Below are 16,155 nucleotides of genomic sequence, written 5' to 3'. Positions count from 1 at the left end.
TTTCAATATAAAAAATTCTCATTCCTCCAAAGATAATATATTTGTCATGAGTTGCGGTGTGGATGGTGAGGCAGAACGCTTGAAGACCCAGGTAGAGGTGAATAATGATGATTTAATGTAAAGTAATCCAGAATTGCACAGTCCAAATCTCTAGCAGCACTGCTGAGCAGAAGCTGAGGCTCAACACAGGTAGCAATAGAGAACACGACTGGACTAACCTGACACACGGCAGAACAGACGCCAAATGAGACGAGGACCCGACCAAGACACAGACACACAGGTGACACTAAATACACAGGAGGTATTCAGGGAATGAGACACACCTAGGAACTAATCAAGAGGAGGACAGGACAGCACGGAGACTCAGAGACACGGAAAACTCTAAATAAATACACAGAAAAACTCGGAACACGACAATATTCACAAAATCACAAACATAAATAAGTTGTTCATTCTTCTTTGAAAATGATAATGAGCTCACCTGCCTTCAAAATAATTTGAGATCAATAACTGTTTTGAAAAATGACACAAAAACATTGCAGTATCTAAAGACATATATATGTTTAATAGAGATTTAAGGTTGCTTAAGGACAAAGTGGCAACAACGTCAACAAAGTCACTGTTTTATCATATCCATTACTGAACCCTGAACTCAATCTTATGAAGAATCTGGAGGGAGATCTTAAAAGGCATGTGTGAACAAGGCAGCCTGCAAACCTGACCTAGTAACACATGTCAGAAGGAATCGGAATAAGAAAATATTTGAATGCTCAAAATTATGTCAACTGTGAACATTCAAAGATTAATAAAACCTAAACCAGTGTCTACTACTATCTTCACAAAATCTTTCCTCAGATAAGAGAAGGTGTCTCTTTAAGGTGCTCAAAATTGTCTGTTGGTTTTTCTGCTTAAGAAGTTCTCTCCAGAAGTGTATTTTACTTTACTTATGAAACGCTTCACTTTACTTGTAAAGCACAGCAGGAACAAAAAGCCGTCAGGCAAGTGCACAGACAAGGTCTCCAAGCAGCATTTGACGTTGTAAAAGAGCAGCTTCCATCTTCAGAGCACTTCAAACAATCATTGCCCTGAGGTTCTGCCATAGGTTTTAAAACTTTTCTTCCTCCTGCTCTGCACGCTAAAACCATTAAACACATTAAGTTGACTCAGGATATAGAATAAAATAATAAAACGGAAGTCTGAGTCCTCTTCCTCTTTCATCCAGCAATACTGAGTGTCGAGTTTAAAGGACTAATGCAAGGCACAAGGCGAAACATCATTAATAGCTGCATTTGTGTTTAATACACTTAGCAGCCACAATAATCACTGCACAGTATAACTGAAGTTTACTGTGGAGGTAAATTGCTACAGTTTTCTCCATTTTCCTTCCATCCATCCATCTATCTATCCATCATGACCATGGTCTCAGTTGTGGATAAATTAATCCCCATCCCGGCTGTGAACCACCCAGCAAAACACAGACACATTCAATGGGTTTTCTTTATTTTCATGACTATTTACAAGACAAGAAATCCCACTTATTAACCTGACAGGGCACAGCTATGAAGTGAAAACCATTTCAGGTGACTACCTCTTGAAGCTCATCAAGAAAATGCAGAGTGTGTGCAAAGCAGTAATCACAGCAAAAGGTTGCTACTTTGAAGAAACTAGAATATAAGGGGTATTTTCAGTTGTTTTACACTTTTTTGTTTAGTGCATATTTCCACACGTGTTATTCATAGTTTTGATGCCTTCAGTGTGAATCTACAATGTCAATAGTCATGAAAATAAAGGAAACTCATTGAATAAAAATGTGTGTCCAAACTTTTGGTCTGTACTGTGTATATATATATATATATATATATATATATATATATATATATACACAACAGAGTAGACCCACCAAGGCTGGAGACTGAACAATACTGGAAAGGCATATGGGAAAGGGAGGCGTCCCACAACAGCAATGCACAGTGGTTGATCTCTCTACGAGAGGACCATAATAACCTCCCTGAGCAAGCCTTGGTAACCATCACTGTGACAGATGTCCAAGAAAGAGTCTCAGGTATGAAAAACTGGACAGCACCAGGGCCTGACATGATCCATGCCTACTGGCTAAAGAAACTCACTGCCCTCCATGAGCGACTGGCAGACCAAATGAACCAGCTGCTACAAAGTGGGACTCACCCTGAATGGTTAACTGAAGGGCGGACAATCCTAATCCAGAAGGATCCATCAAAGGGTCCAGTCCCACCCAACTACCGACCAATAACCTGCCTCTCCACAACATGGAAGCTCATGTTAGGCATCATAGCGGCCAAGATAAGCAAACACATGGATAAACACATGAGCACGGCACAGAAAGGTATCGGTGTAAATAGCAGAGGAGCCAAACACCAACTCCTCGTAGACCGCACAGTTGCCCGAGACTGCAAAACCCGACACACCAACCTGTGCATGGCTTGGATTGATTACAAGAAAGCCTATGACTCAATGCCGCATACTTGGATCATTGAATGCTTAGAGATGTATAACATCAACAGGACTCTGAGAGCCTTCATTGCAAACTCGATGAAGCTGTGGAAAACCACCCTTGAAGCCAACTGCAAACCACTCGCACAAGTGTCCATCAAATGTGGCATATACCAAGGAGATGCTCTGTCCCCGCTACTGTTCTGCATAGGCCTGAACCCCCTCAGCCAAATTATCAACAAGACTGGCTACGGATACCGACTCAAAAATGAGGCCAACATCAGCCACCTTCTCTACATGGATGACATCAAGCTGTATGCCAAGAGTGAGCGAGACATCGACTCACTGATCCACACCACCAGGATCTACAGCACGGACATTGGGATGTCATTCGGACTAGAGAAGTGTGGTCGGCTGATCACAAAGAGGGGGAAGGTCATCCGCACAGAAGGGGTCTCACTCCCAGAAGGAACAATAGCAGACATAGAGGACAGTTACAAGTACCTAGGTATACCACAAGCAAATGGCAACCTCGATGAGGTCACAAGGAAAGGAGCCACAGCTAAATACCTCCAACGAATAAGGCAAGTCCTGAGAAGCCAGCTCAATGGCAAGAACAAAATCCGCGCAATAAACAGCTATGCCCTGCCAGTAATCAGATACCCTGCTGGAATAATTAGCTGGCCAAAGGAGGAGATAAAAGCCACTGATATTAAGACTAGAAAACTACTAACAATGCATGGAGGATTCCATCCCAAATCCAGCACCCTGAGACTGTACACGAGCCGCAAGGAAGGAGGCAGAGGACTAGTGAGTGTGAGAACCACAGTCCAGGACGAAACAACTAAGATCCATAAATACATCAGGGACAAAGCCTCAACAGACAATGTGCTCAGTGAATATCTCAGACAACAGGGAACGGAGGTTGAGGTGCCAGAGATACCATCATGGCAGGACAAGCCCCTACATGGGATGTACCACCAGCAAATAACCCAAGTGGCTGATATCAGTAAATCCTACCAATGGCTGGAAAAAGCTGGACTCAAGGACAGCACAGAGGCCCTCATCCTGGCCGCCCAGGAACAGGCCCTAAACACCAGAGCAATAGAGGCCCAGATATACCACACCAGACAAGACCCAAGGTGTAGGTTGTGCAAGGAGGCCCCTGAGACAGTCCAGCACATAACAGCAGGGTGCAAGATACTGGCAGGGAAAGCGTACATGGAACGACATAACCAAGTTGCAGGCATAGTGTACAGAAACATCTGTGCAGAATATGGACTGGAAACCCCGAGATCAAAGTGGGAAACACCCCCAAAGGTGGCGGAGAACGCCAGAGCTAAGATCCTGTGGGACTTCCAGATCCAGACAGACAAAATGGTAATGGCGAACCAACCAGACATTGTCGTAGTGGATAAACAACAGAGGAAAGCCGTTGTGATAGATGTAGCAATACCAAGCGACTGCAACATCAGGAAAAAGGAGCACGAGAAACTAGAGAAATACCAGGGCCTCAGGGAGGAACTGGAGAGGGCCTGGAAGGTGAAGACCACAGTGGTGCCTGTGGTCATCGGGGCCCTCGGGGCAGTCACCCCCAAACTGGACCAATGGCTACAACAGATCCCAGGAACAACATCAGACATCTCAGTCCAGAAATGTGCAGTCCTTGGCACAGCCAAGATACTGCGCAGAACCCTCAAGCTCCCAGGCCTCTGGTAGAGGACCCGAGCTCAGAGGATAAGAACCACCCGCGGTGGGTGAGAAGGGAATTTTTATTATTTTTTTTATATATATATATATATATATGATGATGGAGAATGGAGATCAAATATGTTTTGGAAAAATCAAAACATATCCAAGGCAAATTGTCAGCTGGCTCAGCTCCATTATTGGACAGCATGTAACAGTGAAAAGTACTTCTATGTTTGGACACTCTCCAACAATAAACTGGAACATGAACAGGCTGAGAAACAGTTGAAGGTGTACACATCCATCGACAAGAATTCAGTAAAATGTTGTTTCTTTTTAGTATACATGCATTTTCTGTCTTTTGTTTTTATTGTTTTTACAACCAGGCTTGTCAGCTGCACAATAATTGTGCATGAAATTGTACAGCACTTTCAAGGTAGGCCTTTAGAGCAGCAGAGGAGTATGAGCTTCAGGCAATTTACCTTAAATAACCCGTTGTCCTTTAAAAATGTTGTTATGGTTACTGAAGAGAGAGTCATTTAAAGAGGTTTTCATGACGTCTTCCATTCAAACTTAGGTTTGTGAAGACGCTAAACTGGTGCTTAAGAAACATTTAACACAACAATAGCTTAGAAAATATACAATTTTCACTGAAACAGGAAATATTTAATCAAACAGATACAAGAAGCTTTCTGTTTCAAACCAGCTCTGTCTCTGCCCACACTTTAAAAAGTAGAGGGTCAATAGTTTTCACTTTAAGGCTCTCTGATTGTTGTTGCACAGCAATCAGAGAGCCTTAAAGCTGGAGGCTAGAGCTGCTTTTCAGCAGGGACTGAAGAAGAAGAAGAAGAGGAGGAGGTGGTGGTGCCAGTGGATGTGGTGGGTATACTGAGCATGCTCTGTGAAGCCTGGGGCCCAGAACGAAGCACCACTGACCTTGAGGGTGTCATTTCGATCGATCGACAGAAAGGAGCGGTGTATGCGTGTGAGGGAGACAGAGTGAAAGAAAGATGGAGGCGTGCAACTCCTCCAAACAAGGAGAAAACTGAAACCTGCACTAATGATGAATCATTGATAAGTGGACAGAGGAAGACTTTGTCTTTCATCTCTGAATTTTTTTCTTTTTGTGCTCATTGCCTTGTCCCATCTTTGTTTTTGATGCCTGCGGTCTGTCTCCACAATCTTTCAGCATTTTATTATATCTTTCTTTAAATCCTTTGATATTCTCCCATTTCTGTTTTTCTTCTCTGACTTCCTGACAAATGTCAAATTTAGCATTTATTTCCCTCTTCCTCATCTTCTTCCTCTCCACCAGCTGGCTCTCACTTTCTCTACTTCACAAGTGCTGATTCACTTTCAGTCATTTTGGTCTGTCATGACATTTCAGTTTCACTGTTGTGTCAAAAACAGTGTTGATGATGGTACTTGTGTTTCTACAGAGACAGAAGTACCACAACAGCAGCTGTGCACACAAAACGCAGCTACAACAGCTGCTGATACACCTTGAACACTTCACTTTTTGTGATATTATTATCAAAAACTTGAATATATTTTGTTGGAATTTTGATCAATAAAACTAAAGAGACCCATAGTAACTCTGAAGCTGCATGTTGGCGACACAACAAGCAGAAAGTATCCCCGTCTATGCAAACTTTTCATTCCCCTTCAAAATCATGAAATGCTTTGCATCAGTCAATCACATGAAATTGTAAAGAAAAACAGTAAGGCTTGTGGCTGGTTTGGAAGGGATTTTATCCACAGATGTTCTTTTAAAGACAGCCTCCTGTCATGGTTTTTTCTTTGTTCTACATTTTTTGACTTTCATTTTTTTAAGCATCGTGTGAATATGTGTTACTTCCTCCAGGGCAATTATGTGAACATGCATCGTCTTTTTAAACATATTTAATTTTTGTATGTCTATAAAAAATACATTAAAAAAAATTAAAAATAGCATTGCCATGCTACAAATGTGAAAATTGAAAAGCACATTTTGATGTATTACTTTCTAATCCAGTGACTGATAATGTGGCACAATTACTCCAAACCTCATTTCTCTCAAGAACCTTATTGATTCAGCACGTTCAGTTACTTAGAAAACTAAATTGGTATGCAAAATCTCCCCTTTCTGCATCTTAATCTTAAATATAGGTCCAAAAGATGATTTGATTAAGTTTTTGTCACTGGTTAGTTAGAACCATATTTACCAAGAAACAATAAGGGCCAATTTATGGGTGATCACTAGTGTTTATTTGAAAAGCTGTCTGCCTATGCAGGGAAGATTATGGGCATAAAACCAACACAGAGACACATTTGCATGCAGGCCTCCATTAAGCCAATGGGGTCTCTCTGCTGCAATGATGTTGCACAAAGGATGCCTTGAAGTTAAAAAGCACCAGCTGCAGCACGGTTCCTTTTTACAAGATGGGATATCTTCATCTAATTAGTCCAATCAATGTTTTTTCGGATTGATCAGCATAAGACTCACAGAAAGCATTTTGGGTCCCAACCTATCTTGCTTAATGTTATACTAACCACAGGAACAGAAAGAACTTCTTGTCATTTCTGGAAATTATTTAAATATTAAAACATAAATGATCCAACTTATTTTGTGAAGCATATCTGCCTTTAAAAGTACAGTTCTTTGTTGTGGTCAATTTATTGACAACAAGAGTTCCCAGTTTGGAGAAGCAGGCAGGGGTGCAGACAGAAAGAGGAGAAGAGACATCTAGTAACCAGAAAAAACTCAAGTAAATGTTTTAATGACTCTTTAAGATCCTTAAGGGTAATCACCAACAAAACCACCAAAATCTTACTACGTAACACATATTTATCATCCTAGTGCCTCCTAACATCTGCTCAAATGCAAAGCTTGCATGTGAAGTTTGGCTCATGCATCTGCCCATTACAACCTGATAGGTCTCTCTTCAGACATCCAGAGTTTTATGACTGTACAGACTTAACAAAATTCCTATTCAAAACATTGCACCAAATACACCGTCTTCTTCTGCTTGTGTTTATTATTTTTGCTTACTAAGAACTACGGCTGACCATCTTCCTTGTATCTGATATAAAAAGCATTCCCGCAGTATGATACTGCCAACACTATGTTTTGCCCTGGGAATGTTATGCTTATGGGTGACATTCCTATAATAGATTCCACCACACTTACAGCATTGCGTATCAGAATTAAAATTACAGTGAGAAGAGCACTTGCTTATACATTTCAGGACTTATTTCAACAATGGCTTTCAACTCAGAGTTACCATGGGCTTTAGAGTGAAACTGTTTACCAATTAAATAGTCTAACAATTAGTTTGTTAGCCCTGCGTTTTATTTATGAATTTGAAAGTAAATAGGACTTTCTACAAGACACTTTCCCTTCTTTTCTGGGGTGGTGGTGGGTGTTTGGGTGGAGTGGATGTTGTGAAAAATATGTATCCCTTCTTTCTACTTCATTTTTATGTAATACTTTGCATTTGCTTACCATGCAATATCCAATTAAAATATACTTTGTACTGTATAATTTGTGGTTGTAACATGACAAAATGTGAGAAAGTTTAAGAGATGTAAATACATTACATTGCACCAAAAATTGTAATGTATTTTTCCTATCAAAAACAATCCTGCTCTAAATGTTTTCTGTGGTTATTAATGATGAAGAAACAGAATGTTGCACTCATTACAAAAATGTAAACGAGCTACTGCAGCTATTTAATTTGCAATCAGAAAGAGATACTGCCAGCATCAGAGGCTGTGCTTATTCACTGCACATCTGTTGGACAAGTCACAGGGCCCAATATATGCTGGTCAATGATCAGAATGAAGAATTTTAAGCAAACAGCAGTTGTGTGGACTCAGACCTTAGCCTCTGTCTGACTCCAATCTGCTCCTGCTGATGCTACAGTTATTCCCTTGATAAAGTTCCTCCAATCTCAACATGCTGCGGGCCACACTCATCAGGCTGTTTGTGGAGCATAAGGATGGGGCCGCATCATAAGACGAAGGGCAAGAGTGGAAATAAGAAAAGATAAAGACTCAAGGCGAGCAATCAGAAGGAGAGAAACAGCAATGGGATCTAACATCTTTCTTTCCACATGAGTGGAAGTGCATAGTCAAGGAAAAGTGTTTGGCTAGCAAAAAAATACACAACCATATACATTTTACACAGTATATTAAAATGCAGAGAGGATATGTCTTTCATTTTTGTTCAACCTCATGTAATTTTGCAGGAGCAAAATAAAACTATGCAACTCCATAAATTTACAAAATGCACATTCGCTCCCCCTGCCTTCCCTCCATCTTCTCTGGAGGCCAAACTACTTCACTTCAGCAGTAAAATGCACATAGGTTTGGGAAACACATTTATTAAGTCCCTAAATATCTAGATTTACATTTACTTTATGTCTGCTCATTTAAATTTTAAAAGTTCAAATGCTAGCAGAGCAGACGGTGCCAAAATGTAATATAATTTTGAAACAACTATATATGTAAATAGCACAAAATGACTTCCTCAAAGCATTGCTTTAATTCCTCACTATATAGGTAAGATGAACCAAGCTAGAGTCAGCCGAATGGCAAACACACAAAAAACAGCATCAACTAAAAGGTTCATATACTGTAACTCCGGTTATGTATACAAAATTTATCTAGTATAGATGTTACTGTTAGTGCACAAGAAAAAGAAAACATCTACCGAAGAGTTCAGCTAAATCCATTCTAATAAATCAGGAGGTTAATGCCTACAAGAGGAATCTGATTAGTTTCTTAAGTAGACAGTGCAGAAGTCAGTGAGTGAATGTTCTTAAGATACATTCGAAAATAAAATTACAACAGAAAACTTAAAAAGCAAGCATCTGAGTGTGAAGGATTCAACAATGGCTAGAGCAGCAGACTTGCATTACCATGACAAAGGTTTTGTAAGTTTAACCTGCATGCATGTTATTCACCAACAGACCTGAGACCCAGAAGAATGACTAAACGATAGCAGTTTCTACCCACCTAAGGAGGATTCATGGATACATATTGATCTTTGTATAAAAAAAGTCAAGAGTTAAAACTGAAATTAGGCTGCTATTTACAGAGTCTGCTGTGTAATGTACATTGAAAATAATGAACCAGTCCGAACAATGCAACTTTTATGTGAACATTTTTTAAAAATAATAGACAATTATGCAATTTAAGTCATACACTGGCAAAATTTCCTGGGATGTTACTGATTTTTTTCTAAAATGTTTAAGATAAAATTGAACAGAAATACAGTAATCAACCCTTAAAAGTCTGAGCGAATAATTTCAGAATACATGATAAAAGTTAGTTAAGCTAGTTCAGCTTCAGGTTTAAAGGAATCTTTTAGTTTTACTAAACTGTTTCTACTGACTGCAAATAATGTTTTGGATAGGCCCAGCCAGAGTCCTGACATGAATCTAAAAATTAATCTATAGAGGGAGCTAAAGATCAAGATGGTTTCAAGGTCTTTCAACCTCAACTACTTGGAGTTTTTCTAAAAATGAGTTTCCAGTGGAAACATGCAAATAGCTGGTTGGAAATTGTAAAAACAGGTTTTTCCAATGAATATTGCACAGGGTATAAATAATTTTTGGCATGGTAATTTATAATAAAATAGAAATAAAACTATAAATACTTTTTTTCTTCAGATCTGATATTTATTTCACATTGTTTGATGACATGTTTATCTCAGTCAATTTCAGATAAATCATTTTTAAATCTAAATCTCCATGGGTGGTATCTAAATTTACATGCCACCCTTCCAACCAGTCTCTCTCTGGTTTTAGCATCTGTCATGCCTGTTGGAACAGAAACAACTGTTGATGGTTAAAATGCCTTTTTAGTTATTGCAGGACACATAGTGAATTTTCTCCAGTTAGAAAAATAACATATTTACCTTTATGTTATTTAAATGTAAATCATCTCTTCTCTAACCTACAACTTTACATTTGCAAGTTTTTACAGTTAATTGAATAAGACTGAATGCCTTTTACTCAATACAAGAATAAAAATTATCTGGATTATGTTCTGCTGTCATCTGTACCAAAAGAACACAATGTCCTAGCATTAGAAAATAGGACCTTGCACCATTATAATGGTAAGGGTGACCAAAATATTCATATTTATTTAAAGTAAATGTTGTTTAAAAAAATGACTTATTGGGCAACAGATGGTAGTTTCAGACTTTCATTCTTTTAGGTGAAACAAACACAGGACCTGATATTTCTACTATTATCTGAAAACAATTTGCTTTTTACTGTACTGAATAACTTCCAGCTTAAGATGGTTGTGTTTGTTTTTTGTTTTCTTTTTCAGATTTTGCACGCTGAGGACGAGATAAATAACAAGCCCAGCTGAAACTGTTTTGCAGCTCCTCCATCTTGTGACTCATGTTCAGATTGGTTAGTCTCCACTGTTAATTTTCCCACTGTCAGCAATTATTGCAGCAGACAAGGGCAGGAGACTGTGAGGATAAGCCCCATGAAGATGGAGTTGTTCTAAGAGATAAAGTGAGGGATTTCTCACCCACATACATATTAAACACCTGATCTCACTTTCCTTTTCAGTCCCTATAAGTAATATAATATGGGCTTTTTAGTAATTGGAAAAATCAAGAATCCAAATGATATTCTGACCAAAGTATCTTATATTTTAGTAAGGCTTCAGGAATTTATGTCAACAGTTCTTAAAATGGCATAATCTATATTTTTTATGATTAGCAGTGATTAAAAAAAACTAAGTTGTTTCTGATCCTGGTGTATGATATATGCAGGGAAGAGGGGGTATAATTATCCATGAAACCACCTTCATTTTACCACCCACTTTCAGCAATAACCTTACAAGTATGTTACAAATATAAATTGGGAGACATACCTTTGATGCCAAACTTGGAATTTCCTCCAAACTTTAGGATAACCAGCATCAGCAAGAAACCAGTGAAGGCTACAGCAGCAATTCCCACGACTACGTATACCTGCAAAAGGACAAAGCAGCGATATGTCTCCACATATCTGCTGCAGAGAAGCCAGCAAACAAAGTGACAGCTGCACAAAATCAAATGCAACACACAGCACAACAAAAGACAGAAGACGCTGGTTGTTCTTATTTCGCTGACAGTAAAACAGAATATTCTTATCTGGGTTCATCCAGTCAGATCTAACTTTAAGAAGGAGATACACCACTTTTAAGACAGGAGATACAAAGAAAGACACTTACAGCAACTCTGTCCTCAGGTGGGTCTAGAGGAGGATTTTCTGTGGATGAAAGGACAAAAAGGAAAACAGAGAGTAAGTTGTGACAAACTGTCACTTCACTCTTTGCATTTTGTTTTTATCATTGGTAAAGAATATAATTCGGAGTGACTAATCTAAATTCAGTGATTCTTGAGAAGAGGGACAAAACAGGTCCCATGGATAAAGCACAAGATTTGAATAAAATATACACAAAAATTTTTTTTTCAAATAAACTAAACTAACACATTTCCTGTATGTTGCTGAGGTGATGATCTTGTTGACACAAGAGAACCAAATCAGCAGCAGGATTCAGCCTTCTGCAGTTCGATCTCCAAGGCCAACTTGAAGGACTTAGTGCCAATATTTCCCTGCCTCGATAATACTAAGGTACTGAAGCACTGCCACATTGACACCTTGACAAGAGTGACTGAAGTCTTCTTCCAAACACAGTGGGAGTGTTTTAGATAACTGACCAATTATTATTTGTAGGTGAGAATAATGGGAAAACCTGACAGTAACTGTGATATAATCCAGGGTGATCAAATAAAGGGTATAGCTGTACCTGGGGTTACATCTGCTGGCAGGAGGGGGCATCAAAGAAAAAGACAGACAGAGACAAATAAGATCCAAAAGAAAAATACATTTTAGTTAAAAAATACTTTTGACATGCAGCACTCAACAAGTAATCTTGTGAACCATGCTTGCTTTTAGAGTTATTATAGGAAAGCACAACCATTTCAACACTGCACACAAACCAATAAACAACACACACCAAACATGCACAGCGTCTTAAAGGAAATATAGACAACATCAAGGAGACAGTGAGGAAAAGAACTTGTGTAGGTATGTAACGCACCGTCAGGACCTTTAAAGAAACATAAGAAAACAAGAGAAAAACAGATTTCTAAAACAAAATTTCAGTCAACCAATGGGGACAATGTGAAAAAAATCTAAACACAAAGACAAATGAACAGACAGGTTATATATTTTACATTTCAGAGAAGGAAGGAATGAGGTACAACCAATGAGTATGGGATCTTACGCCCGTCTATATCCTTGCTGTGGTCACCCCTAATCACGCCTCCTCGGCAAATGACAAGATGACAACAAGTAATAGGCCCCACCTGAACTATACCTCTGCCTTTCTTCACCACCATTATTCAGTTCAGTTGCTGCTCTTCACCAAGCTCAGCTGAGAAGCGGGGCAGCCATGTGTTGTACCTCGTTCCTCTTCTTCAGGGAACAGTGGTTATATACATAACATTATGTTTCCCTTTCAGTTGATCCACTCAGTACAACCCGAGTATGGGACATATATAAATGTCCTGCAGAGCAGCCATCAAACCTGGGTCAGGCACAGCAAACTAGTCCAGCACTTTAGATCCAGCAGAAAGAACGGAGTGAGCCACAGAAGCAGCTGCAACATCCAAACCGCAAAACTGTCGAAATGTGGGCGGTGAAGACCAGCTCAATGCAGCACAAATATCACTTATGGACACCCCTCTAAATAAGGTCCAGGAGATAGCTATGCTCCTGGTGGAGTGAGCCCTCACACCTGAGGCATTGGGAGACCTTTGCTGCTATAAGCCAGAGATTTGGCCTCCAGCTACTAGTGGGAGAGTCTCTATCTGGATAGAGTCTTCTCCCTTGCTGGGTTAGCAACACATACAATTGATCGCACAACCTCACATTCTGTGTGAGATCAATGTAAAGGAGCAGTGCAAGTACAGGGCAAAGAATGTGTGACCTCCTTTGTTCCACCGATGCTAAAGGAGGTGGACACAAACTAGAATGCTCTGTAGTCATGGAGTATGTAGTCCAAAGTTATAACTTTAGTAAGTTATTCTGCATTAGGTTGCAATGTGACCTTGTAGCCATCTGAAGGAAAATCATCACAGGTGAGATTTACAGACAAAGCATGAAGGTCCTAAACCCTCTTTGCAGTTATCAGAGCAACGAGCAAAGCAACATTACATAAAAGAAATGTCATATTTGCTGATTCCAAAGTTTCAAATGGAAGTTCACAAAGGGCTTTGAGTACCATCATGAGATCCCAGGAAGCTGGGTTTACTCACAGGTATGAGTCGATGCCAGCACCTGGTGTGACTTCATCAAAACCAACATGGTAGGCAGAAACTGCAGCTAGGTAAACCTTAATTGTGCATTAACTGCACAAAATTTGTACAGTACTTGCAGAAATGTTAAGAGTTCTACCACTGAGCACTGAAATGGAACAATGTACTTATCCTTACACCACTGATCAAGACGACTTTGCTGGCCAATGTGGCGCCAAAATCAAGGACAGATGCTGTTTGTGAACTATTCCGCTACAGGCAGTATCATTTACACTCAAAAGTGCATAAAGGAGTACACACAGGACTATCGGTGTGCTACAGCATCTACGCCACCTGAACATTCTAATCCAAACCCAGAGAACAGTGTGTTTTAGCCCTGGTGGACTCCATATTTGTGCCACCAAAGAAGGGTGAAGCCTATAATCGGTCACCTGAGGGGCACTTGTGGAGAGCAGCTCTACACAGATTCCGTTGTCCAGGGACATGAATAGTCTTGATAGACCGTCCTTCGGAAGCTTTTATTAAACCTTGGCACAACAGACTTGGTTTCCACCAAGGGCACAGAGTTGGCATGCAAGTAGCAGTTGTCGTCAGCTTTCTGTGGAAGTGACATCATGCACAAAACTGAAGGGGGCTGATCTACTGCTGACATGGATGCATCTTCAGAAGACCATGTGGTACCACTGCAATCATAGTTTCCATCAACCCCATCAATTTTAAGATCATCTGGAAGCTCAGCTTGTGTCCAAACTGAAATTGAGCATGACAACCATGTAACGCAAACAGTGAAAGACACGCTCTGATTGTCAGGGAGTATAAAGGAAACGAGTAGCCCCATTTCTGGGGCTACTCCAGAAATTAGATCTGCTGATTTGGGATCATTGAGCTTTTCCAGAAATTAGCCAAAAACCCCAGAGCCTAAATAGAACCTGAGAAAATTGCACTGTTGTCTGCTTTCCATAGCTGGCTATTGCAGCCCAGATAAGTTAAAATGCAGACGGCGGTTTCCCTCAGTTTTCCCTGAGGGGTGCCAGCGCTGCCTTCACACATTTTGAAAAGGTGAAAGGCACTACAGACAGTCTGAAAGGGTATTAAAGGTACCCAGATGCTTTGCCCTCTAAGACGAATCTCAGAATCTGTTGATGGTCATCTTGTATCACTAGGAATCTGTCAGGAAAACCATCTCACCAAGATAATAGCACTTAAAAGCTGTTTGATTGTTAGCATTATGAACTTGTTTGTTTGGAGGTATTGTTTCAGAATTCTCAAATCCAAGTTTGGACAAAGCCCACCCACTTTCTTCAGCGCAACGAAATAACGAAATTCATCTCTGATTTAAGAACCGTAAAAACCGTTTCACTAGCTCTTTATGCAAACAGCACATTTTTTTTCCTAACGCACAACCTCCATTGCTGTGGCTGTGACTGTAGAGTTTCCTATGGCGATAAAACAGGGCAGCATCTGGCAAAACTGTAATTGCAACTTCCATTCAAGGTTGGAGTGTGCATGAGCACCAATTGTGAAGATGTGCAGCTGGACGACCAGCCTGCTGCTTGATTGGCAGGTAGGTTCTATATCCTCTCAATGGCTGGAAGAGCTGCAGCCTCAATTGACTGTAGCCTGTAGCTTTTTTTTCATAGCAATCTTTATTGAAATGATTAAAACATTTCTACAAACATTGAGAACAGTTATTGCTATCAGCAAACTTATTAATGCACCCGCACTGGGGGCATTTAGTGCCAACATGTAAGTGGGGGAATACCTACACAACGGTTATTGGACGGGGCCAAGTATGCTGCCACTGGAGGTACTTTAAGTGGAATATTCACCAGCACAGCTTTTTCAGTGCCTTCCAGATCTGGATATTGTCGAAAGCCTGGTACAGTGACTCTGGAGGATAGTGGTTTGTTCCACGAAGACGTCAGTTCCGAAACAAAGTCTGGGAACAGGGGTAGACACCTTCTGATTGTGGCAGCTTTTTGGGGAGATAAAACTTGCCCAATCACTATGATTTGTGGATGGCCACTCCACATCCAGTTTTACATCTGGATGTGGAGCACACCAGTAAAGAGAGAAAAAGGACATGTTGTCCTGGTCTGCCGGGGTGGCGGCTGACCCAGCCTGAACTCATCCTCAGACAAATCCTTCGATGTCTCTGTCAATGTCCAACACGTCCTTTTCTCCCTAAGGAGGGTTCAGTCAAAGCTGAAACTGAGCAACTTCATTGTCAGTTAAGCCATCGGCATTCTCCATTTGGTCTGCCCAGTAGAGATTCTGACTAAAAGGTCATCCTAATTGAAATTGGATGGAACCAGGTTTCCTGATGCTGAAAGCCGTGGGTCTTGCTGAGACAACAGTCTCTCCCAGAACTTTCTCTCCACGGTCGAGTGACGAAGCTGGCATTGGAAGCACATGCTTCAAGCTCCACCAATGCTCTTAGAGTATGAACAAACCCTAGGCAAATGGGAAAGGCTTCATGCTGGTCCTTGCCATTAAGAAAGAAACTGCACTCCTGAGGACAGGGACAAATTGAAGGCTTTACTTGTGTTAGTTTTCTGCTCATTCTTAACCACAAAGCTGGACCAGAATACTTGAAATCAGCGCTTCATTCGCAGCAATAGTTAACTCCTCACAAAAACACAGAACTCACCAGCTGCAGCCAGGTAGCCTGAATCCAAGAAGTG

General features: G+C 40.4%; 1 protein-coding gene across 4 annotated transcripts in view; it reads right to left on the bottom strand.

Annotated features, from left to right (window-relative positions):
- ntrk2a (neurotrophic tyrosine kinase, receptor, type 2a) overlaps positions 1-16,155 on the bottom strand; it is a 98,145-nt gene that overhangs the window by 63,061 nt on the left and 18,929 nt on the right. For 2 of the 4 annotated variants that reach the window (XM_032577770.1, XM_032577771.1), the window contains exons 11-14: positions 12,253-12,261; positions 11,959-11,970; positions 11,380-11,417; positions 11,038-11,137 (exon numbers count right to left, since the gene is read on the bottom strand). In XM_032577770.1, the coding sequence (XP_032433661.1) occupies positions 11,038-11,137; positions 11,380-11,417; positions 11,959-11,970; positions 12,253-12,261 (159 nt within the window). Of the gene's footprint in view, positions 1-11,037; positions 11,138-11,379; positions 11,418-11,958; positions 11,974-12,252; positions 12,262-16,155 lie in introns of all 4 variants that reach the window. The other 2 variants (XM_032577773.1, XM_032577774.1) reach the window with 2 other exon arrangements.

Source organism: Xiphophorus hellerii, chromosome 12 (genome assembly GCF_003331165.1).
Source record: "Xiphophorus hellerii strain 12219 chromosome 12, Xiphophorus_hellerii-4.1, whole genome shotgun sequence".
NCBI lineage: Eukaryota > Metazoa > Chordata > Actinopteri > Cyprinodontiformes > Poeciliidae > Xiphophorus > Xiphophorus hellerii.
The sequence above is the reverse complement of the archived record's forward strand: the minus strand, read 5'-3'. Positions and strand labels throughout refer to the sequence as shown.